Source organism: Rhinolophus sinicus, linkage group LG07 (genome assembly GCF_036562045.2).
Source record: "Rhinolophus sinicus isolate RSC01 linkage group LG07, ASM3656204v1, whole genome shotgun sequence".
In the NCBI taxonomy this organism is placed as follows: Eukaryota; Metazoa; Chordata; class Mammalia; order Chiroptera; family Rhinolophidae; genus Rhinolophus; species Rhinolophus sinicus.
This window is the reverse complement of record NC_133757.1, coordinates 55,279,406-55,303,514: the sequence shown is the minus strand read 5'-3', so window position 1 is coordinate 55,303,514 and position 24,109 is coordinate 55,279,406. Positions and strand designations below refer to the sequence as shown.

Genomic DNA, 24,109 nt, shown 5'->3' with positions numbered 1-24,109 from the left:
CCCTCCTCTGGGGGTGAGAATGCTAAGCTCCATCTTAAACCAAAGCTCTGGTTTTCTTAATCTTCTTACCTGGCTCTTTGCTCTGCAGAATTAATTGCTGCCAATGGCTTTATTGACTTCTCAGGGGCAGTCATGACATCTTCAGGGCACCCTGGGCTGGTGGGAACTGTTTGGGCAGGACCTCGGTCTTGGACGCACCTTTGGGCTGGGAGGCAGAAGGCAGCACCCAGGCTGTAGGGTGACAACCTGGGTGGCTAGAGGGCTCTAACCCTGTGGCTCTGCATCTCCCCAGAGGTTGTCAGCTGGGGGGGGGGGGCTCCCCTTAAAAAAAAAAGCCGTGGTCTCCTTTTCTTTAAATGGGAACCAGCCTGCCTTGGGAATCTCATGCGCCTGGGACACGGATGGCCATGAAGGGCTGTATTTGTGTGGAGTAAGATTACTGTCATTTGTCCCTTACAGAAAGGGGGCATTCATTTATTTCAAACCCTAGGAGCAGGGACTGTGTGTGGTGCATTTATACGCATTTGTAGCCCCCATGCTGAGTGCAGAGTGGGCCTGGCACAAGATGCTAATCATTCCTTGCCCTGAAAATTCCTTTTCAGTGTTTTTTGAGAGGTATTCTCACGTCCAAGACCAGTCTTTCTGTGTCCGTGAAGGTAAAGAAATGGTGTAGATGCATTGGACTGGGGAAGAAATTGATGCTAGACCTGCCCAGGGGAGATGGCGGTAGAGGGTGGCAGCCAACCCCCCATGGTCTCATCGGTCCGTCCTCTTTGACTGAGGCACCTTCAAGTGTAGGTTAGGGGATGTGGCCCCTGAGATGGCTTAGGTGGTCGTGGGACCTGTGAGAAAACCAATGTCACGTCAGCTTTCTTCCCATGTTTGGATGTTGTTATTTCAAGGAGGGAAGTCTCAGTTTCCTAAAGCCATCACCCTTTTTAACTGGCGAAGAGCTCATGGAATAGGCACCTGTAGCTAAACCCAGACACTGGGGGGCCTCTGTTGTCTTTATTTTGACAGTTAGTTTCTAAATGTGGCAAGAGAAACTGGTCTGCAAGTTATGGTAGTGACCTAAGATACAAAGTTGCCTTTTAAAATTCCTACCTTGAAGTCATAACGAACGAGGAACAATATGATGAATGTGATCATAATATGAGTGGGACCAGAACATGGCAGGGATGATGAGGCGGGGATGCAAATGTCTGACCCTGGGAGAGCATCTGTAGCAGGCACTGTGTGTGCCTCACCACACGCCCTGCCCTCTGCTTACCGAGTGCAACGTGACTGCTGGCGGCTTTCACCCAGGCAAGTGCTATGGGGTGTTCCCATGCCCTGGTCCCAAGCAGCCCTCAACCAACACTGGATGCCAGATGCTGAATAAATACAGCCTTGTCCTTGCCTCTCACGCTGAGGACATGGTCTACTCTCTCTCAGAGCTCCCCGCAGGTGCCCACAGCAGGTAACTTGCTTAACAATACACTTTTCATCAACCTCTTTCCCTTCCCTGTCTCATTTCCCTGCTTTCCTACCAGTGCTTTCTGGCATGCTTCTAAAAAAGTCACTTGCACTGGAATCTTTGTTGCAGGGACTGCATCTGGGGGAACCCAAACACAGACACATCATTTCACTGAGGCTCCTCCCGCAGCCTGGCTTTCCCAAGCCTCCTCGATGCCTTCCCACATCTCGCAGACCCCTGCCCCGATCGTGTGGCCTGGGCAAGGAGTCCCAAGCTCCAGGTACGCCAAGCAGCCTTACCCTGGGAGGGTTCTGTACCGCCTCGCAGCGTCCTGGCCCCAGGCCCTACTGCCCCGGGCTGATACGCTAATCCTCACATCCCCTCCTCATCAGTTGGGACAGGCCTGGAAAGCAGATATCTACCAGCTGGGACTGAGGCAGCGATGTCCTTGCACAGCCGGGCTCTGTGGGGGAGCCCATGATGAGCTAATCCCGCAGAAGACAGGGAGGCAGGAAGAATAGCCTCCCCACCAGCAGAGGCCTGCCCCCCAGGGGCTCTCAGGGAACCAGAGAGGGCTACGCTGGGAAAACTGCTGAGCTGGCCTGGACACAGGGGCGCTCTTGTCTCACACCACCCCTGCCACTCCAGCCAAACTCCAAAACAACCCACAACGACCTTCTCTGCTTCTGCTTAAAAACAGAATCCGTGCTGCCTGCAGAAACAGTCACCCCCCCCCCCCAGAGAGAGAGTCATTACTTTTAAGTGACATTTTGGTATATTCCCTGTTTTCTGTTTCCTGTGCCTAAATAAATATATGTTTTGTTTTTGCACCTGGTTGAGGTCATAGTGAACATACTATTTTGTTACCCTTCTAAAACATATTATGTCATAAGCACTTCCATACAGTAATAATTCTTGGGAGAGTTTGTTTTCAACAGCTGTAGAGTGGCCACTGAAATACTCAGCTCCCTTTTCCAGGGCCTTTTAGCTGTTTCTAAATCTGCCCTCTCTCATTCTTCCATGGCACTGCGCCCTCCTCACTGTTCACTGGACACCCCAGGGACCATCATAGCCACCCCTCCCCCCAATTCCTCAGCCTGGGAACGCTGTGTCCACAAACCCTGTCACGTGGGCTCTTCTCCACTGTTCTTTTCCTCTAAGAGCAAAGTGAGGCCAGTGGATCCCAGGCTTTAGCCCTCAGGGAGCTGGGGGAGGGGAGGAGAGGAGAGCCAGGGGCCACTGGCCCAGGACCTCCGACCCCACCTACTCACTCAGGGTCACTCAGAAGGGGGATGGCTCCCTGTGGTCCAGATATTACCATCTAGAGGTGCAAGTCCTGCTTCTAGCCCAGGAAGCCATGCAATCTGGCTCTGTGTCTTCTCTTTTGGTGCCTGTTTCCTCCTCTATAAAATGGGCAAGCTGTTAAGAGCCCCAGTGGGCTCTCCCACAGTAGTGAATACGTGGGAGGTGAGTGTGTGAACAGGTTTCATCCATTAAACAGGGCTGACCGTCAGTCGGTTCCCAGAGGCCTAGTGATGAAACCCAGAGCCCTTTCCAGAGTAGGACCTGACCTGGAGTGCAGAGGCCCGAGCAGGAGGGAGGGAGGCGAGTCCCTCCCCCACTTCTCAGCTCTGCTGAGCTCAGATGAGGGGGTGGGGGCTGGTATGCAGGAGGAAGTCTGTCCTGGCCTTGACAAGGCGCCCAGCCAGGCAGCCTGGCATTTCAAGGGCGAGGGCCCGCCTGCTCACTGTCTCTGGGGGAGCCGGCAGGCTTTAACAAATCCCCTGCAATTTGCACCCACCAATCCCGCCCGCTCGCTGGGCAGCCGCAAGCCGTTTTTCACGCAGAGCTGCTCACAGCTTTGTCTTAGAGAGACAGATCTGGCAGGGTGTCCCTGAATGAGGCCATTTGTCCTCTCCGGTGATGGTGACAGGAAGGCGCCTGCAGGCCCTGGGGTGGGCAAAGGCAGAGAGGGGCGGAGAGAGGCCATGGGGAAGGTGTGAGGGTCGAGACAGGAGGCCAGGAATGTCCCCACCACCTTGGAGGTCTGAGAGACCCCATTCAGCCAGGTGGGAGCAGGAGGGATTGTTTTCAAAGACAGAGGGACCTGCCTTCTGCTTAAGTTAGAGGCGGTGAAATGACCTGGCTGGACTCTGATGCCTGGGTCCCATCCCAAACTTCTGATGGAGGTGGGACACTCACCACAGAGCAGCCCGGGGGTGGGGTCTGTCCGTGAGTCCTGGGACTGCCGCACAAGTTGCTCTAAAGGCTCCCTGGGATTGAGGGCTGCAAAGCAGGACTGAACCCTTCCCGAGCCCCTCCTGTGTGGACCCCAGACCAGGAGGGGCAAGGCAGGCGCCCCATCACATTCCTGATTCTTCACATCCCTGGCTGGCTGGGGGCCCAGGCCATGCCTCAGTCCCCTGCTCAGGGTCTGCAGTCAGCTCCTCCGGGGGCTGTCAGCACATCAGAGAAACAGACCAAGCAGATGTTGCCTGACACAAAGTAAGCGATCCACTTTGCTTGGGCTTCCCCTCCTGGTCCTGGGCTGAGGCTGCTGTGTTTGGATGTGAGCGTGTGCTTAGAACAGAGGTCAGAAACGCACAAGTCCACAAGGCCTGGGGTTGGGGGGTTCAAACTATGAGAAATGCTTGGATGTAAGACAATGGGGGGTGGGGTGGGGGTCAGCCACCTTCAGTCAGTCCTGCGCCAAAGGTTCCCAATGAAAAGAAGCCAGGCATCTGACTGAAAGGTGCAATCTCCCCAAGAGCAAGTGTTGGCAACTAATCTGCATTTTAAAACACCAGTAAGCAGTAGGACCTCAGATATCTCTAGGCCACATCCAGCTCACCCTCCTCTCGTCACCAAGGAAGGTTAGTCTCCTCTCCCTCGGAGGTTTCAGGGACTTCCTCTTCCAGCCCTGACCTCTCTCCTAAGTTCTCTGGTCCCTTCTCCAGATGCCTACTGGTCGCCTCTCCCAGGATGCCCCTAGGACACCCTGGCACTGCCTGTACCTGCTGCTCTTTCCACATTTCCACTCTGCCAACAGCCCCATGCCTCTCATCTCCCAGACGAGAGCCCAGAGCCATCACTGAGCTACCTCAGGGGGATAGGAGGGGTGCAAGGACAGGTACCAGGCACCCCAAGCTCTCGTGTGGGCTCTGTCCTGCCTTGTTGTGACCTGGGGCAGGTCCCCTTTTCTCTGGGCCCTGAGCTTCCCCATCCCTTGGGTTCTCACATTCCCTAGTCTATTATTTTAACATGCCGCCGGGCTGCTTACAGAGGTCAGCTGAGGGGACACAGAGGCCTTCAAGCGTGGACAGTAGCAGAGGCATGTAGAGGGCTCTTGGGGACCTTGGACATGGCGACTGCCTGGTGCTTGGCGCTCACGTAGCCAGCAGGCACGGGCCCGCTCGGTGCCGAGGAGGCTGACATTTCAGCACTGCCTGCCAAGTTGCTGCAGGCTGGCACACAGTGGCAGTGGGGTGGGTGGGCATGCCGTGGTCTTGGGGGATGAGGCAGGTGACCTTCTGCACCAAGGCAGAGGAGGGAGCAGCGTCGCCCCCAAGGACCTTCCGATGACGAGGCTCCTGCCCACGTGAGCGCGTGAGCTTGTACTCTCGTGTGCGAGCATCCAGCTAAAGGCTGCACCAGAACAAAGAGCTGGGGGCTGGGTATCCGAGGGGCCCACGTGGAGACGCCTGACTTGGCGGTTTGCTGCAGCGTCTGCTCTCTCTCTCTCTCTCTCTCTCTCTCTCTCTCTCTCTCTCTCACACACACACACACACACCCTGAGCAGCACTGCCCCCAGGCCTGAGCTCCTGCTCCAGAGCCCACCAATGCTGGCACGCACAGCCCAGCCCAGCTCACCGCCATCTCTCCTGACAAAGCACCGCTCTTTGCTGCATGATCTCATCCCACCAGCCCTCATCTGGCCCCAACCTGGCCTCCTGACAAGAGAGACAGACAGGGAGATGAAGTAGGAGAAGGGGTGGGAGAGGCAGGCGAGGAGAGACGCACACACAGAAACACACACACACAGACATGCACACAGCCCCCCCATGGACCCCCCCCACAGACACACCCCCTACCACACACACAGACATGTACGTGCATGTGGGCGCGTGCGCGCACACACATGGAGAAAGTCTGAGAGGCAGCAGGGAAGGGAAGGACAGACAGACAGATAGATGACATCAGAGACCCTCAGAGAGAAAGCAGGGGGAGAGACTGGGAGGGTACAAATTGCACCAGCCAGTCAGACAGAGTGGGAGCCCAGACAGAGACAGAAAGACAGGAGGGTGGAGAAGCAGCACAGGCTGGCTGCAGGAAATCTGAGGACAGCGTGTTGTAGAATGCAGAGGTCTGGCTGGGAGAGGCCTGGCAGGTCCAGCTGTGGTCAGCGTAGCCCCTACACACACAGCTGAGGCCACAGGGACCCTCACAGCTGCAGCCAGACGTGGGGTTATGGTAGATCCTGTGCCCACAGAGACTCAGGAAAGAGAGCAGAGGGGAAACAGCTTTGCTGGGGCAGAAAGTGCCTTGAGAATTTGGGAACCATGTTGGGGAAAAGACAGACAGAGACAGAGAAGGAAGGCTGAAAACTAATATTTTCTCGGCACCCACTGTGCATCAGGTATTAGCTGAGCCCCTTGCTTGCCTGATTAGGGAATCATATTAAACCCTCACAGGCAGCCTGTGAAATTGGCATTATAATCCCTCTTTACAGATGAGGCCACAGCTCTAGGAGGTGGGCAACATGGCACACAGGAGCCAGTGCTGGAGATGCCTCTGCAACTTGGGGTCATTGCTCTGCTCCCTGTGGCCTCCACCTCTCTCGTGGTCTAGCCTGCCCCTGGCAGTCCCTTTATCCCCAATGAAACCAGCAGCTGAAGCCACCCCCTTCAGACTGGCACCAGGCCTTCCCAGAAGACAGGCTAAGTATCGGATGGCTGGTATTTTGGGTATTTTGAAAGCTGCAAGGCCCATCTTCTTGAGGGTTGGAGGTGGTCTGTGAAAGGTAGTCATTGCTGTCAGTACTGATGAAGGTTTGACTCCTAATAAGGAAATTTTAAGTGATAACTAAGCCAAAGGCATGACTGGGCCTCAGTGTTCTCATCTGCAGAATGGGTATGCTGAGAATTCACCTCAGGGGCCCAGGGCATATCATGTGACTTAATAGACACAATGCAGGGGAAAAGGTTTTATAAACTGTAAAGAGCTGTGTACAATAGGGGGTGCAGATGAAGGAAAGAACAAATCGCTTGTTTCAGGAGAAGTGATGCTAGAAATACCACTTAGAGGAGGGCAGGGCCATGCTGTAGAGACTTGCACAAAATGAAGGGCTCTCTACAATGGAGCAGCTTTCCAGATCTTGGTCCAGAAGAATAGAGGCCTCCTAAATCTAGGTCCCTGACCAGCCCCAGAGTCAGCTGTGATGGAATGAGCAGAGCCTTAGGGCTGGAATCAGGCCATGAGTTCAAGTCCCAGCTCTATCATTGACGAGATGTGTGACAACAGGCAAGTCATACGACCTCTCTGAGCTTCAATGTCCTCAACTATAAATGTAGATAATACCCTGTGGCTCAAAGCTGGGCACTGCAACAGACATGGGAGAGCACCCAGCACATACCAGCAGGGGAATGAAAGACCCTTGGGGGGGGGGGGTCTGCACGAGGCCCTGAGCCTCTCCTCCCTCACTGGGGAGGAGCTGGGCCTTCTGGGACAGCCCACTCTCCTGTGTTCCCCCCATCCCTCTGGCCATGCTTTCCCCTCTTGGTTTGGCCTCTTACCTATCCCCTAGCTTCATCCCTTTGTCTTCACTTCACTCCACAGGAAGGGAAGCCTTTCTGGCCCAGCCACTGGCATCCTCGTCCCGAGGTTCCCAGCAATCTGTCAGACGGCTCCCTGCATCCACATGGCCGCTGCCTCCCGCCCCACAACCCTCGCAATCTGTTCTTTTGTGGCTGGATTGATCTTCACAGAATGAGAATTTAGCTATGTTCTTATTACCTTTCGGACGAAGACACAACCCTTAAGACAGGCCCTGTGTGTCTAACTGCTGCTGACTTCTGCCTCTGGGCTCTGGAACCACTGCCCTTCTTTTAGTTCTGCCAAAAGCCATGCTTCCTTCTACCTCGGGGCCTTTGCTCAGGCTGTTCCCTTGACCTGGGAAGAAGCTCTTCCTCCTTTTCTTTACCTACTCAACTCTTACTCAAATTTCGGGTCTCAGGGAAGCCTTCCCCACCCCCAGGTGGTCTCACGGCATCCCTGAATTTTCCTTCAGGACACTTATCACAGCTTTCACACACACACACACACACGTCTCTGTGATTATTTGATCAATGGTTTTCTCTCCCTCTAAACCACTGGTCAGGAAACTATAGCCTATCACTTGCTTTCATAAAGAAGGTGTTATTGAAACTAGCCACACTCGTTTGCTTACGGATTGTCTATAGTTGCTTTGTTACGGCTCACAAGGCCTAAACTACTTACTATCTGGCCCTTTACAGAAAAATTCTGCCAAGCCCTGCTCCAGACTGTAGGTTTCTCGAGGTGGGGCCCGTCTGTTTTCCTCACTGTACCCCACCCCTGGCCAGCTGCCTGCACAGAGCAGGTGCTGAACAGAGACACGGATGTGGATGTTTTCTGGATAAGGAGCAATTTTCACCTTGTCAAAACTGTATTGACTTCAGTTATTATGAAAACTACAGATTCCATCAGGAATAGACATCACTTGCGAGATTCCAAGACCGTGTTCTGGCAAGCGGGTGAACGCCATAGCTAGTGCGCAGTAGCTAATGGCTAATAAGACCCTCACAGCCTGTTTATTGGTGCCCCACGGTCTCTGGGCACAGACCACTAGCACATGCGGAGGGGAGCCCACGCCCACATTCAAGGGATCAGGGGTGGAGCAGACTTAGGAAAACATACCGTGAGGTGTCCGTTAAACATTTTCATTAAGGCTGTTTCTACCTATACTCCAAAGAACCGATAGACGAATTCAGAGAAAACGTCTGTTTTATTGTTATACGGAGGAAATAACTGATGTTTTTGTTTTTTCAATGAATTGTTCTGACAGATAAAGCATGTCACCATCTAGCCACTGTGCTAGTAGGCACTGTATGTATTTCTAGAACTTACACTGATCCCTGCAAGGTAGGTCTCATGGTCACTCCTGCTTTCCCAGGGAGATAAACTGAGGCTCAGAAACCACGTGCTCCCCAAGTCACAGGGCTGGCTTGTGACAGGTCTGTCAGAGTTAAAGCTTACACTGCTTTACCCTCTGCTTCAGCAATGAGGATGGTGGGGAATGTGCCACTCTATCTTTAGTGAGCATAAAACCCTCACGGACAGACTGCAGCCTGGCACCTTCCATGGCCTGTTTAATGTGAGGCCATGAGGTCTCACTCAGCAACAAAATTGCAATGAAGGATACTATGCAGAGCAGGCTGTTAGAACTCTGAATGTATGGATTTGTTTTTATGTTAAATAAAACATTTTTCAGTGAATACCGTGGAGTGTCAGGGTTAAGAATGGTGACTATGGAGCACAGGGGTGGGCTTGCATTCCACTGCCACTTTCCAGCTGTGTGACCTGAGGAAATCTCTCGAGCTTCTCTAAGCCTCAGTTTCCTCACCTATAAAGTGGGAATGACCCCAATGCTTATGTGCAGGGATCACTGTGGTAATAAAATGAGACAGATGCATGGCCTGTTGTCGGGGTGTGGTGTGCCTTGGGCCCTTCGCTGGCCCTGAAGTGGCCCTGCAGGTAAGAATACTTCCTGAGACGAGGGACAAGACTCACCTGTGGGCTCTGGAGCCCGGTGGATGAGCTGCTGTCCCTGCAGGCTCACAGCACACCTGGACCAACTGAGGTACCAGCCAACAGGGGTGGCCGACAGCCCTGGGTTCGAGTCTGGTTTCCCTCCCACCTCCCAGTGACATCTGTGGAGCCCTCAGTGGTCACCTACCGGCAGACTTCGGAGTGAACTTGTCTCTGTTCGCGGCACACACAGCCAACAGTCTGTAGCCGAGGTCCAAGTCGAACCCTTGCTGTGCTGCCACCCGACTGACCACCTGTGGGCAAGGGGGGAGAAAGCAGCGGTGAGTCACTGCCCTCACCCGGCCTCTGAGCCCAGAGCGGTGGATGTACCCATTTTCCAGGCGAGCCAGGCAGGTCCCCAGGATTAGGCAGAGCGGGGACTCTAACTGTGTCTCATTCAGTCACTCAGCAAAATTGACAAGGCCCGTTTCCACACACAGCTCTGGGGTCCCGGCCTCCACTCTCAGGGGTTTCCCAGTGAGGTGGTGGGCCTGATCCCAAAGCTCAGGCCCTGTTGCTTTCAAGGACTCAAATTGGGCCATATTCCAGCAGTTGGCTGGGGACGAGGTAGCACATGTGATGAAGGCGCCAGGCCAGGGTCTCTGCTCCCCCAGAGCAGCTCTTCAGACTCCTTTCGCAGTCCCTGGCCCCCAGGAAGTCTCCCACGCCTACCACCTCGCCCCCGTCCTTCAGAGCTCCTGCACCCACCATCGTAGGGCACTCACTGCCCTCACCACTCCAAGGAGGGCCCCACCCAGAGCCTTGGCCCCTCCTGAGTCTGTATCTGCAGGTAAGAAGCACTGACAGGACACACGGCTCCCATGGAGCTGTCCAATGGACTGCCGAGGCTTCCCCAGATGGATACACCTAACGCTCCTCAGTGCGCAGCTCTGGGCCAAGCACCCATGCAGCCCCTCAGACCCCAGCCCAGAAAGTGCAGGGCTCTCACGCTTGGCCTAGGGTCTGTCTTCTGCGCCAAGCCCGGGTCGGCACACATAGGAGGCTTCCATAAGGGTGTCGGTGGAGGCTGGCCAACAGCTGTGTACCTGGACCCTGGAGGTGCCACCCATCTCCTTATGCCTCAGAAGGGGGACAGGCAAGGGCCTGGGAGAGTTGGCAGTCCCCCCAGCGTGCAGTGTGGAATGGGTGCTCCTGGGTCCCATGAATGGTTCTGTAGGCCCACTGCCATCAGGCTTCGCTCCCTCCCAGCCCATTCCCAGGTGTCCCAAGACTGCTAGCTCTGCTCCCTCCTGCCTGCCTTCCTCGTTAACAGCAGGCAAATTAGGTTTCCTTATTAAGAAGGAAGGACCTTGGAAAATGGAGTCGTTTCAGGAAGCAGCTGGGGCGGTTATGGCTCACTGGGCAAGGAGTGCTCCCAGATGTGGGGCTCGTCTTCGGAGAAAGCCCCTAGAGACCACCTGTTCCAGAGGTGCTGGAGGTCCTCAGGGAGCCTCTGGCCTCTGTAGCCATTAGAATAGTTCCCCATCACCGGCTTTATAGTTAGGGGTTCATTATAAGGTCTCTAGGCCTTAAAAGGGTGGGAAAACCACTCATCTAGGCCAACACTCTCATATAACAAATATAGACACTTGCAGCCCAGACATCGTCTATGGGGAACCAGGAAGGAGCCAGTGGCTACCTCTTCCAGGGCTACCAGAGCCTCTTGGGACAGGTCCCCCCCACCCCATCCACTGGGAACCCCCTGTGCAGGGAGGAAAAAGGGACTTTTCAGGTTAGAACATTTACTCAGCTTCTCTAGGACAAACAGGAGCCCCTGCCCCAGACGTCTCCTGTTCCCCTCAGGCCTCGTTCCCACGGGCTCCATGTGCCCCTGTACTGTGGTCCTCATGCACCCCCACGCCACGCAAACACCGTGTTCCAGAGTCTCTGGGCCACGCCAGGGCGGGGGTGTCCTCACTGCTAGTCTCACTGTCCAAGCATAAAAACTAAGGCCCCTAATTCTTTATGGCAGACAGACACTCCACAGCGAGGGAGAGGGTTCCAGAAGGGTCCTTTCACTCAGATGCTGACTACGGTGCCTTCCCCTTTTGGTAGAAAAGACTTGGGTGGACTGATTCAAGCAAGCACAGACAGTCCGTTTGAACCGGTGCATCAGTGAGGCTGCTGTATGTGGGAAACGTCTAATGGGTGAGCAGTGTAGTGAGAAAGCTGGCTCCCAGGTACTACAGGCTAAGTAAATGTTTTGTAAGCAGTGAAGCATCAAATTCTTACAACAGCTCCATGAGGGGGTGTTAGTATCTCTGTTTTATAGACGAGGAAACCCAGGATGCATAACAGCCCCAGGTTCCAAAGCTTGTCCGTGAGAGGCCGGGATGCGCCCAGGCAGCTGGGCCACAGGGTCCGGGCTCGTTTTCAGCCCACAAAGGTTTAAGGCCATAACTCCCAACTGGCCTGGAGAAGCCTCAGGCCCTAGGCTGATGGCAGGAAGGCAAAGGTCCCTCTGTTTGGCCAATACTGGCTAATCCTGTTGCTCTGGTTTAAAAAACAACGAGTTAAATTGAGCAAGAGGGGACTGGTGCTGGTACAAGGGCTGTCCTATAGGCCTGGGCCTGGCCCGCAGAGGCGCAGGGAGTGTCTGTTTGTCACCAAGTCCACTGAGCACCAGCATTTAGAAGACTCATTGGCTCCAACGGCCTCCTTTCACTGACAAGGAAGCTGACGCCCAGAGAAGGTGGGACCTTGCGGAAGGTCACACAGCACAGGTGTGGCAGAGTGGGCTAAGCTGGACCCTGTGACCCTACAGGGCCTCATGTCTACCCCTGGATTCCTCTGGCCCAGCCTGAGGACCCCCAACAAAGTCCTGTGCGGTGGGGTCTGACTGACAGTGGTGGGGAGGGTGAGCTCAGCTGAGCAGCCTGTTGTGTTTCAGAGAGTAACAGCACACGTAACGTGCCTACTGCAATGGGCATGGTACACTCAAGGAAGGTCTTTTGGGGGTAGGAAGACCCCTCTTCCATAAAGGCGGGAGGTGAGCGGCTGCAGCGCTGCTGCCCTCTGCTGGCTGCCCAGGCCCAGCCAGCTCAGCCACGCCGACTCGCTGCTCCTCAGGCTGTCTGACCTGCAGGACCTGGCTGTTTGAGACCTAGACCCTGGGGCCCAGGGGGATCTACACGTCAGGGAGCCCAGCCAGTCATGCCACAGAAAGGGAAACTAAAGCCCACACGTGAGAGTGGGGGGCGCGCTCAAGGTCACATGGCAAGTTCGTTAGTCCCATAAAACGAGTCTGTTGCCGTGTAAAGTGGTGAGCCTACTAGCCAGAAAGCAGGACAGGCTGTCTGGGAGATGCTAGAGAAGGAGTTTCTGCTGCTGGCAGGGGGCTGGACCCACAGCCCTTTCTGACTGATAGTCAGGGTAACTGGAGGCATGGTGGGCCTGTCCTCTAATCCTGTTCCACCCTATACTGTGCAACCTAAGGCCAAGTTACTTAACCTCTCTGAACTTCAGGTTCTTCTCCTGTAAAGGTTCGAGGCTGTCCTACATTTCCAGGGTTATGTGTAATGGCTCTGGCTGTTCAATGTGTCCCAGTTCTGTCTCATGGTTATACCCTAACCCCTTAGGGCAGAACTGTCATTTCCCTTTGCTACCAATCTCAATGCAGGGGTAGGCTGATATTTGCACTGGCTGCTACTGCTGTTTTGGAGTCAGGCATGAGACTGGGTTCTGATTCTGCCACTTACTAGCTGTTCTATCTCACTCAAGACTTAACTTCTCTGGGCCTCAGTGTACTCATAAGTGAAATGGGTACAAACTGCCCTTCTTGCAAGGGTGACAGCCAGGACTGGGCACACAGCTCAGTGAGTGCTGTATGTGAATGTACACCCAGGGCTTCAGCAGTGAAGGCTCTGAGGCCATGGGGAATTCCTCACTGGAGAGATGAGGACCCTGCTGATGTGCTAACTGGTCTCTGTTCTCCTCTTCTGTCTCCCCTCTCCTGTGTTCTGACCACCTGAGCCTTCTTATAGAAGGAAGAGGGAGGACGTCCAGGAGGCTTGACTGTGAGGGGGACACCAGAGAGGGGTCTCAGCTCTGCTGCTGAAGGAGGGGGCCAGCAGGGCGAGCCGCCAGCATCATCAGGAAAAACCTGGTCCTGAGGAGGAAGTGGTGCCCTGGGCTCCTGCACTTCTGCATCCTGGGGGCAGAGGATGTGAAGGGGAGGGTGGGATAGGAGTCTGGCAGTGGCCTGAAGGGCTCTTCACCCCAGGGCCCAGCCCGGGGGTCCAGAGCCTCTTACTCGAATTGTGTCCGAGCTGCTTAGAAGCTGGTATGGCACATGTGTCCATTTTCTGCCTGAGGCTAAGTGGTTTTTCATTTATATCCTCCAAGTAAGCTGGATCCAGAGAAATTTGCTCCCAGAGATCACCCAGGGGATTGCAGCAACCTGGAGTGCTCAGGCTGCCACCTGGATGGGGGGGGGGCGTGTGTTGGGGGGCTAGAAAGGCTCGCAGGCTAGGCCGCTGGGGACGCTGACCTCCCTCCCCACGGGCAGGGTGGGGAGTAAGGATGCCCGGGGAGGGGAGGGCTGGCAGCAGGGCCCTGGGGCTGGGGGGTGGGGCTGCAGTCAGTGTACCAGCCTGGGACTAGAGCAAACTGCCCCCCTCTGGGTTGCCCTGTTTGTAAAACAGGGGTAATGATCCCTTTCCTGACCACCTTGCAGGGTCTTCATAAGGATACAAGGTGACAGTGCCCAGGCAAGTGCCTTGGGCACTGAGGGTGTCTTCTATGACTCCACCTTTTCCTGCCACTGGTTCTACTGATAGTCAGACTCGGGTCTCTGCAGCTGTGGCCAGTGAACCAAGGGCATCTTTCTGGCTAAGCAGCAGGCTAGAAGGTCTGGGGGCAAAGCCGGCCCTTGAACCATGGGTACGCCCTAACCTGCGGTGTAATGAGGAGAGGCCCAGGAGAGCTGCAGTGTGCCTTTGTCCAGTTTCCCCGGCCTGGGACCCACAGCCTGCTCCCTGTCCTGTCAGATCCTACAGGGTCTTCCCTGGACCTCCTCCTCCAGGGAGCACCCCACAATCCCTCCATCCGACCCTCCAAGGATGTTCCCCTTAAGAGCTCTTATCCTCACACAAATCATATCACGTCACTCACCTGCTTAAGACCCTTTTAAAGGCTCCCCATTGCCCTTCAAATATCTAAACTCTTCTCGTTTGCTCTGCAGGCCCTGTCTTAGCTGGTTTCTGCTTCTCTCTTCAGCCTCATCTCATATCCCTCTCCCATTCCTGTGCTCTGTTCCTTGAACAAATGAAGCCTCAGGGCCTTTGCACTAGAAGTTCCCTCTGCTTAGAGCAGGAGTGTCCAAACTTTTTTCAACGTTTTTTACCAAGGGCCATATGCGGTAAAATACACAAACAGCCGGCCACTCACTCGAGGTGAAGTACGTATTGCCTCACCTGGTTTATTTAAGTAAACTAAATATATTTTTGGAATTTGCTGTGGGCCAATAAAAAATGGCGGGCCGCAGTTTACACACTTTGGGCTTAGAGGATCCTTTCCTCTCCTCCTCCCTTAGCTGACTCTTTACCACTCGGGACTCAGCTGGAGGTTCCCGCCTCGGGAGACTTTCCTTGACCACCACCCTGACCCTCTCAAGGGGTGTAAGGACATACACCCTGGAGAGGGGGCAGGGTGTTTGCTGCCAGCCTCCCCACTGGAAAGTAAGCTGCTTGAGAGCGGTCCATTGTGCTCAGTGTATTCCCTGCGGTGCCCAGCACAGGGCCGGGCCCACTGCAGGGACTTAATGAATGTCTGTTGAATGAATAGATGAACGACAAGGCCAGGGCAGAGCCAGTTACTGGTCATCATCTCATGCCCAGCTGCTCATCCAGCCTGGCGAGGGCCATTGTCTGAGTCAGCCATGTGTTGTGTGAGATCCCTACCTTCTCCTTCACTTCTGGCTGCCTGCAGCTGGGGTGGGAGTGAGGGGGCCTCTGGTAACATCTGTCCCTGCCCACAGGGCTTAGCCTGAACCAGGATCCCCACAAAGAGGATTAAGGGAGCTGGGGAGGGAGGGAGAGCCCAGTGGACTGAAGGATGAGGAGGGCTGGCCAATGCAGGTGGCTGCCTGATTTGGCCCAGTGGCCCCAATGGGGGCCAGATGGTGCCGGCTTTGGACAAATAGAGAAGCCTGGGAGGGTCTTGGCTCTATCCCTGCCTGGCATCCCTAATGGCCAGGAGCATCCTTTCTACAGGCAGATGGGTCTCGGCTTGAATCCCAGGTCTACTTCTCATGGACTGTGTAACCTTGGGACGTCAGTCACAAGTCTCAGTTTCCTCCTCTATAAAGTGGGGAAGATGCAGGAGCAGCTGCACAGAGTGGGTGTGAGGATTCAGTGAGAAGGCACGTCCAGTGGGCCACGCTCAGTGTCAGGCACAGAAGACGAGCTTGGTAATGATGGCCCACGTTGTTGTTGCCATTCCTTTCACTTTAGGCCAGGACCACCCTGGGCCGTCCGCCTCCCTCCTGCTGGCAGCAGTACAGGAAACACTGTGCCCTTGGACTTTACCCATTGTTCCTGCCTGGCTAGGCATCCATCCTGGCCCCTTCTATGCAAGCCGTGGGGAAGCCAGGCTCCCTAGCAATCTGTTTACCCACATTCCCTTCAAAACTGACTCAGGGTCCTCTGAGCAGCTGCCCTCTCTGGATGCTGAGGTGTTTTCACACTTATGAATACAGATCATGTGGCTGGAGACCCTCACAAGCTTCACGCTCCTTCCGTGTGGCTGTCAGCTGCCAAGCTTCTAAGCCTGGCAAATCATGCCACCAGCTCTGACCTTGGCCTCTGCCACGCATGTATCCTAGAGCCTTATCAAACTGAGTTAATTTCAGTTCTCTGGGTTCTGGTGTACGGCTCAGCCTTTGCATGTGCCGTTCCATGTGCCTAGAATCTGGAATGCCCTTGCTGTCCTCAGCTGCTTGTGCGAATGGATCCAATGTCTAAAGGTATGTAAGTGGCTCCTTTTGTCAGTTTTCCACGACTGGCCTCACCTTCCAGGCAGTTAATGTTTCCTTTCTCTGTGCTATCTCTACCTTGTCCACGATTTTCTCAGCCATCTCTTTCCACATTTGTCTCTCCTACTAAAGAGGAAATCGGGCTTGGCAAAGTCTTATCATTGTTGGTCTCGCAAAACTTAGCAGAGGGGATTGTACATGACAAATAAGGGATCAATCAGTGTTTATTTGGATAAATGGATAGATGTAATAGGAGCTCAATAAATGCTTATGTGAACGGGTGAGTCAATAGATGACCATACAAAGAGCTGTTTTCCTAAGTGAATGAATGAAATGAATGAAAGACAGATGTTTACCTGAGTGAATGAATGAATGACTGGGTAGATGGCTGCAAACCCTTCAAGAGTCTCTCTGCTGTGTTTATGACGGAACATTTACTCCCATCAGCCCTGGAACTCCCCCAAAGTAGGCCCTGTCTTTCTCACCAAGTGTGGGGAGCCCAAGTAATCCATGTAAGCCACTGTCTCCCCATCAGACCATGGTGCCTATATCAGGGGTGTGCACAGACGGGCCATGCCCTCCAGCGCCGATGCCTTCTTCTCTCCGGTCCCCCATGGTCTGCAGCCTCCCCTTCACATGGCTAGGCGTGCCAGACCCTAGCCATCTTCTCTGGGTGCACGCAGGTGGAGGAGTGTGTGGACTCACCGTCAAACAGCCCATCAGGCTCTGCTCGAAGGGCCGCTGGAAGGCTCTCGGGTCTCCACACCAGTCCAGCAGCTCTGTGGCGGCATTGTGGAAGTTGGCTGGGTTCTGTAAGTGCTGTGGGAGAGGGAAAGGAGGAAGCATGAGGCCCCAAGAACGAGGCCAGCATGGGCAGCAGTGGGGCCAGGACTGGGGCAGACCCCAGGCCTCCCCAGGAGGAGACCTGCAGAAAGGGACGGGCTGATTCACGAGCTTCCTCCAATTCCCCCTCATGCCCCTTCCCTTTGCATCTCTGCCCCTAGCCGGATCCCCGGCAGGATGGGGATTAGCAGCCCCATTGTAAAGACAGGAAAACCAAGGTCTAGAGGAAGGCAATGATAGCAGATATTAGTGTTTTCTGGATGCTGCCAGTGGGGGGAGGCGAACCTGCAGGATTCAGGAGGGTGGCATCTGGCTACAATACTTGGAGGCAGCTCTCCCTGCGCCAGGACAGGCTGGCCCTGGAGATTTTTTCTTAATGACGCCCGCCCCCCTTCACACACACACCAACTCTAGCTTCAGAGCAAACTCTGCTACAGCCAAATAGGGTGGGAGCAGGGCGGTCAGAGACAAGCGTCCAGGCCACACCCAGCTGGGAAGGTGGACTAAAGCACACTGTGGCCAGGTTGTCACACCGTGGTCTGGAGTGTATGGCTTAGCGACCCGATTTCCTAGTCTGGCTCGGCTCGGGGGCTGCTGGCATTGTTGGGAGAGGTCCCAGCCTGAGCTCAGGCCCCTCCCAGTCTGGGGGTCTGAGTCAGCAGAGACTGATGCCAAGGTCTCTAGATCCTCCTTCAAACCCCAGCCACAGGGCTGATGGGGTAGGATGGGGTGGAGTCCATGGCCACACCTCACTTCTTTAACACTTATTCATGACTTCCCAGGCCACGCTGAGCGAGGCACTGAGCCCAGGGTCACGGAGCACGTTGGGACAAAGCTAGGATTTCAGTGCTGGGTGTGACGGCCTGTGGGTCCTCCAGTGGGACATATAGAGGGTGACCACGAGGGCCGGAGTGTAAGCAGCTACAAAAGGGAAGCTGGTACCTTTTGAGGTTCCCATGGCCTCGGTGCTGGCAGAGACAGGGAACAGTAGCTGCCCCCGGGGACTGCAGCATCTCTACCTGCAGCGTGAGTTGGCCTCAGAGCCAAGGCAGGAAGGGGTCTTAGGAACTGCCAGTTCCCAGAACTGGGAGGGGCGCAGGATGTGCTGTGGTTGCCCCTGTGGGGCAAGGGCCTGGGGGTCACATTCTGCCTTCACCTCCTAACTAGCTGCTGACCTAAGGCAGTCTTCTCTTCTTCAAACCTCAGTTGCCTCATCTGTAAAATGGGCATGGCAGATCACAGGCAAGGGGTAGGACTGTTTGTTTCTTTTGCTTAGGGTTACATGACTGGTGTTACAATGTGGTTTGTGCAAGGCAAGATTTAAAATTGGATGGAAGAAAGTGGAACAAATTAGAATATCATCCTTTCGTGGGAGAATAAGGAGAGGGAGAGATGAAGGAAAGAAAGCGAGCAAGTGGGCAGCAACACAGCCCTCTGCCACGGGGTCGTGGTGAGGATTAAACAAGGTGAGGCTTATACGGGCCCTGGCAAAGCGCCTGGTGCACGGGGTGCTCCCACATGGGGCTGCCCTTGGCCCCGACTGTCTCCCAGAGGTTCCCCTGGAAGCACAGCTGCATTCAGCAGCTCGGCAGCTCTCAGCCCTGGCTCTGCTCAGCGCTGTTTCTGCAAAGACAGAGCTCCTGCACTTGATTTGCAGAAGACAGGAGGAACTTCCACATATAGAAACATGCCCTTTGAGAGGGCAGCAGTGGGTTCTCACCTCTGCCCCTGTGCCCTCTTTCTAAAATGGGCCCCCTCCGAGGCCTCGGGCAGCACCTGGGCTCCATGTGGGAAGCCAAGCAAACCAGCTCATTCCCTGCCCAGCAGCCTCCCTCTGCTAACCGAGTTATTCCGTTTATTTACATGATGTCACACCCAATTAGTAGGGTCATCAGCCACCACAGGCTGCTCTCAGAGCTGCCCACCCACCGCACCCCGACCCTTGGCACCCCCCCCCCCTCGGGGCTCTGGGCTCCCAAGTGGTTTCTGAGGCCAGGCTCAGTGGCCCAGCTTTGTTCTGGCCTCTGAGCGCTCAGCTTTCCATACCTGGCCAGCCCACCTCTGAGCTTCTCCACCCTCACCCTGGCCAGCTCATGTGACTGTCAGCTTGGGCTCTGGGTGGTCAACTGTGGGCGCAACTCATTGGTAGAATGTCCGGCACCCCATTCAGTGGCTGTTGCTCAATGACTCTGTGGCCTTGGCCCAACCCCCTCCCCTCTTGGTGCTTTTGTAGTGCACAGAGAAACTGAGTGATGTAGTGAAATGAGCAGGACGGACCTGGACAAAATCCCATCTCAGCCACTGAGCCACACAGCCCTGGGTATGTTCTTGAACCTCAGATCCCTCAGCTGTAAAATGGGGTGATGACAGCTTGCAGGGCTGCTGAAAGGTGTAGAAACAGTAGACTTAATGACTCCCATTACAGAGGACATGCCAGGTAAACGCTGTTATTGCTTTGTATGCTGCGACCTCTGTACTGTTTCTTGTTTCTCTTATGAACTTCTTGAGTATAGAAATAGCGCCCTGTTCACCTTTGGAACCCTAAATGGCACAAGGCCAGGCCCACGCAGAAATGGTCAGTGAGCAGTTAACTGTCCAAAGGATGGTTCAAGATGGCCACTTCAGAACAGGTCCCCAGTGGCACATGGAGAGGCCAGGACTGGGTGGATGACCGTGGCTAGCCTTTGATGGTCTGGGGATGAGAGCACAGATTTGAATCAGAGGCAGACGCTGCCTTGGCTGCGGCTGTGACTGGATACTAATATCCTGTCCCCTACCAGAAAGCCTGGCCATCTCCACAATTCCTCAGGAGATCTGGGCTACATCCACCGGCCACTGAGTCTGTTGGGGCAGGAGTAGGGGACGCCAAAGAACGCCCAGCGCAGGGATTAGCTACCCAGACCAAGTGAAGAATGCATCTTCCTGTCAATCCATCTATGAATCAAATGATCCACCCACCCAGCCAGCCAGCCATCCATCCAACCAAAAATGAGTCAGCTCATAACCATCCATCCACTTGCCTACCCACCCATTCATCCATTCACTACTTTATCCATCACTCGTCTATCCATTCATTTACCTACCTATCTACCTATCCATCCAGAATTTATCCAACCACCCACTCATCCCTTCATTCACCCATTTATCCATCCATCATCCACATCCAACCACCACCCACCCTCCTAATTGCCCATCCATATGTCCATCTGTCCACCCATTTATTCATTCCCTTCGTTATCCATCAGTCCATGCCTGCCTCCTTCCCCGCAGCATACTTGGGCCTCACCCTGGTCTGGGTACGACAGTAGCCTCTGCTGACTGAGAGGTGAATACGGTGCATCGTCTGCCCCTAAAGAACATAGGCTGGTGCAAGGCCTGATATATGCCCTGTGGGGCCTATAGCTCGAGCGAGAAAGAGCAGGATTGGTGAAGTAGCTGGGTGCCCAGGAAACACTGGGGCTCAGAGATGGGGGTACAGATGCTCAGAAGGGCGTCTGGGGTTTAGGGAGGCAGCTGTGCGGGAATTAGCTGCTTTGCACCTAGAGCCCAGCTGTGCCTGTGACCTCTGAGTGGGGTACACTGTAGAGGGAGACCACTGGTTCCTTGGGTAGCCGAGGATGAGACGGCGGAAAGGCGGCTGAGTCAGAGGCCTGGAGTGAAGACAGGCAGCAGGGTGCTGGGGGGTGGCAAGGATAGCACGGGCGAGAACCAGGGTGGGTGGTGCGGGGGGAGACCATGCTATAGAAGTAAGTCGGGGACAAGAGTCGAGAGCTGGAGGCTGTGAGGCCCCACAGCCCCTCCAGCCAGAGGTAGGCAGAGCTGACACATCCGTCACCCTCCGAGCATGCAGACCTGCTCGCCTTTCTCTTCTAATTAGGATACAAGATGTCTGAGAATCAACAGTCTTCAGCCAGCCGTGGTCACTGTCCGGCAGCTGGGGAGCAGACAGACGTCAGTGCCAAGCTGTGTCTGACCAGAGGTGCAGGAATGAGGCTTGGAGGATGCAGGGGGCTCTGGATGGCCTGGGGGCAGGGGGCATATGGACAGCCCGCTCACTCTCAGTCTGGCCCAAACGGAGAGCTCCAATATGTGTGCAGGCACATGGTAGGCGGGGCAGGCTGGGGGAGGGCTGCTGAGGTGACCCCTGGCCTTCCAGCAGCTTCTCACTCACTGGTTGGCATGCATCACCATGCCCATTTCACAGACAAAGTGAGATAAAGTGGCAGCTGAATCAAGGTCAGGTAGCTACTGAGGGCCGCGCTCAGGTTCACGACTAGGAAATCTGAGCTCGGTGTGACATGCTTCGAGAGGGCAGGGCTCCTGGAATAAAGGGCACCCTGATTCCTGGTGATGCAGAGCCGGGCGTGGGGAGAGGGGTCAAGCTGTGAGCAGGTCTCAAGGGCAGCTGTGCGCCTGGCACACAGAGGCTCATGCACAGGGGGCTTGACTGTATTGTTGGGGGGGGGGGTGGAGGCCACTGACAGCAGATCCCTCATGAGCGGGAGAAACTGGGTCAAAGGCAGAGCTGGGAGAAAGCCCTGCAGAGGAGGAGGAGGGAAGGCGGGGAGGAGGGCGCGCACGTCTGGTTTCTATTCTGTGACCGTGAACAGAGGCGTAATTGGCGTTTGGGAGAGCTGTTCGGGCTGAGTTCAATCTGTAACAAGTCTTCTTCAATTTCCTCTCCTCAGACTCCGCACAGGCTTCCGAGATTGCTCTGCTTGATGCTAATGAGAGGACACACATCCCTCATTCCCAGGGACTAGCCTCAGCTCCACTGGGCCCTGGAGCTCAGGGAGGGCAACCCGTGTCGGGGTGGGGCTATGGGCTGAGGTCCTGCAGCCAGTGGCCCACGCTGGTTACCCGAGCTTCCTGCTAAACCTGCCTAAACCAGGGGCCTCGCCCCAGCACTCCTCTCCCTGTCGCTGAGACACTGAAGACAATAGCTCTGCTTCCATTAGCTGATCACGCCCCTTCCCATGCCAGGACCAGGCTATGTGCTTCACCCATAACCCTCACACTATCCCGCGAGGTTGGTCTCATGGGCCCATTTGACAGGTGGGGAAATTGAGACTCAGAGAAACAAAGGGACAGAGTACTGTGGGGACATGGAGGAGTGAGGATTGGGGCCCAGGTCTGTTTGATGTCAAAGCCCACACTCCTTCCACCATATCTGCTCCTTCCTGGAGTAAAATAATATCTGGAGTCTGTACACTTTCCCTGCCACTGCCACTGCCACGCAGGTCTGCAGGGGCCTGAGCCCAGAGGGTGGGCACAGCCCTCCTGACCACCACTCGGGGGCACCTGCCTGTTCAGGTTTAACCGAGCTTCTTAAAGTGGGGGCCTCTGAGCCCACTGTGAGCGTTCCCCACCTCTGAACAATCCAGATGGGCTGCTGGCCAACAAATAGCCTGTTGAGCTTGGTGTGAGCGTCAGCAGGAGGGGGAACTCGCCACTCTCTGGAGGAGGCCCTACCAGCACCAGTGGGGCTGGGCTGTGTGACTTCAGGTGACTCCCTTTCCTTCTCTGTGCCTTGGTTTCTTTTTCTGTAACGTGATCTAATTACCCAGGACATTTTCTTTTCTGTTTATTTATAGAGAATCCCTGGAGCAGAGGGGCAGGAGCTTAGGTGTGGGAAGGAGATTAGGTACTTTATTGCGTCTTCACAACAGCCCAGCGTGCACAGCAGAGCCCAGAGAGAGCATGACACTGGTCCAAAGTCACACAGCTGGGAAGGGAGGGGGCAGGACAGGGCAGAGCTGCTATCTGAATCCAGATGTGTGTGATCCCAGTGTTAGGATGGTTCATGCCAGCTATGTTCTCCTGAGGTGGGTGGTCAGGGAACCCCGGGCAGAAGGCTCATGCCCATCAGTACCTCCACCCAGAGCCCCAGATACCCAGCTGTAGCACAGGCCAGCACCCCCACTGCCCTGTCCTCGCCAGCTGCTGGGCGGGGGAAGAGGACTGAGCCATGCACCCACCTGTTTGATGCACTGCAGTCGGTCATTGGTCTGCTGGATGTGCCTGTCCATAGAATTCATTCTGGCCGTTTCGCTGGGTTCTACCCGAGAGCCATGAACGTTGTCCAGCCTGTGAAGAGAGAGGAGAGTGGGTATCACTGGGGTTGTGCCAGGCCTACCAGACTCACAGCCACCCTCCAACCGCAACACCAACATGCTGGCCCCAGTGGCTCCTGGCAGGTTCCAGGGCCCTTTGCAAGCCATGGTGGTCTCTGCCTCAGGCAGCCCTGTGCTGGAGGGGTGGCCCCAGCTGCTCAGCCAGCCTTTGCCTACGCGTGGCTGGGGAGTCCCACTGGGCGTGAGGGCAGGAGGTGCTCCTGGGTGTTCTCTGTGGTGGCGAATGTGATGGCGAATGTGTCCACCACGGGACGTTGAACTGCACACTCACACGTGTGCGTGCGTGTGTGTGTGTACGCGCGTGCGTGCGTGTGTATGTGGGGGGTCTTCCCATGTGATGACCTTTACTGCACGCATGGTGTAAGTATAGCAATCCTGTCACGGGTGCCTCCTCAAATCCCCCAGACTTTAGAGTTTCTTCACACTTCACAAACCATTCACAATTCAATTTTTCCCCTTTGCCCTCGTGAGAAAAGAGGGAAGCAATTAGCACCACCCCCATTTTCCAGATAAGGAAACTGAGGCCCACCGAGTGGAAGGGAGTTACTCAGGGTGGCATAGTGAGCCAGTTATCAGGACCCAATCAGGAACCAGGGCTCTGCCTGCCAGCCCACAGCTCAGTGGTCTGGGTACGTGGAAGTCCTGGGCACCAGGCTCACTCTTCCTGAACGGGCGGGGGGCTGGGGAATACTAACGTGACTGCCACTTCCTCCCAGGGAGTGAAGTAGAGGAAATTGCCTCAGCTCCAGAAAGACCCTGGAGACTCCAGGCCTCCCCAGGGAGGCCATGACAATAAAGGCAGGGACGGAGACAGAGACAGAGGAGAGCATGTTTAGCTCCAGTGCACCAGGCCCTCGGGCCAAGCAGAAGTCTGCCCCA

At 55.2% G+C, this 24,109-nt stretch overlaps 1 protein-coding gene across 5 annotated transcripts in view; it reads right to left on the bottom strand.

Moving 5' to 3' along the window:
• Positions 1 to 24,109, bottom strand: part of ZMIZ1 (zinc finger MIZ-type containing 1) — a 231,337-nt gene that overhangs the window by 84,409 nt on the left and 122,819 nt on the right. For all 5 annotated transcript variants that reach the window (XM_019749483.2, XM_019749486.2, XM_019749485.2 and 2 more), the window contains 3 exons: positions 23,075 to 23,183; positions 16,959 to 17,072; positions 9,429 to 9,534 (listed from right to left, as the gene is read on the bottom strand). In XM_019749483.2, coding sequence (XP_019605042.1) covers positions 9,429 to 9,534; positions 16,959 to 17,072; positions 23,075 to 23,134 — 280 coding nt within the window. In that variant the 5' untranslated portion in view covers positions 23,135 to 23,183. The remainder of the gene's footprint in view (positions 1 to 9,428; positions 9,535 to 16,958; positions 17,073 to 23,074; positions 23,184 to 24,109) is intronic.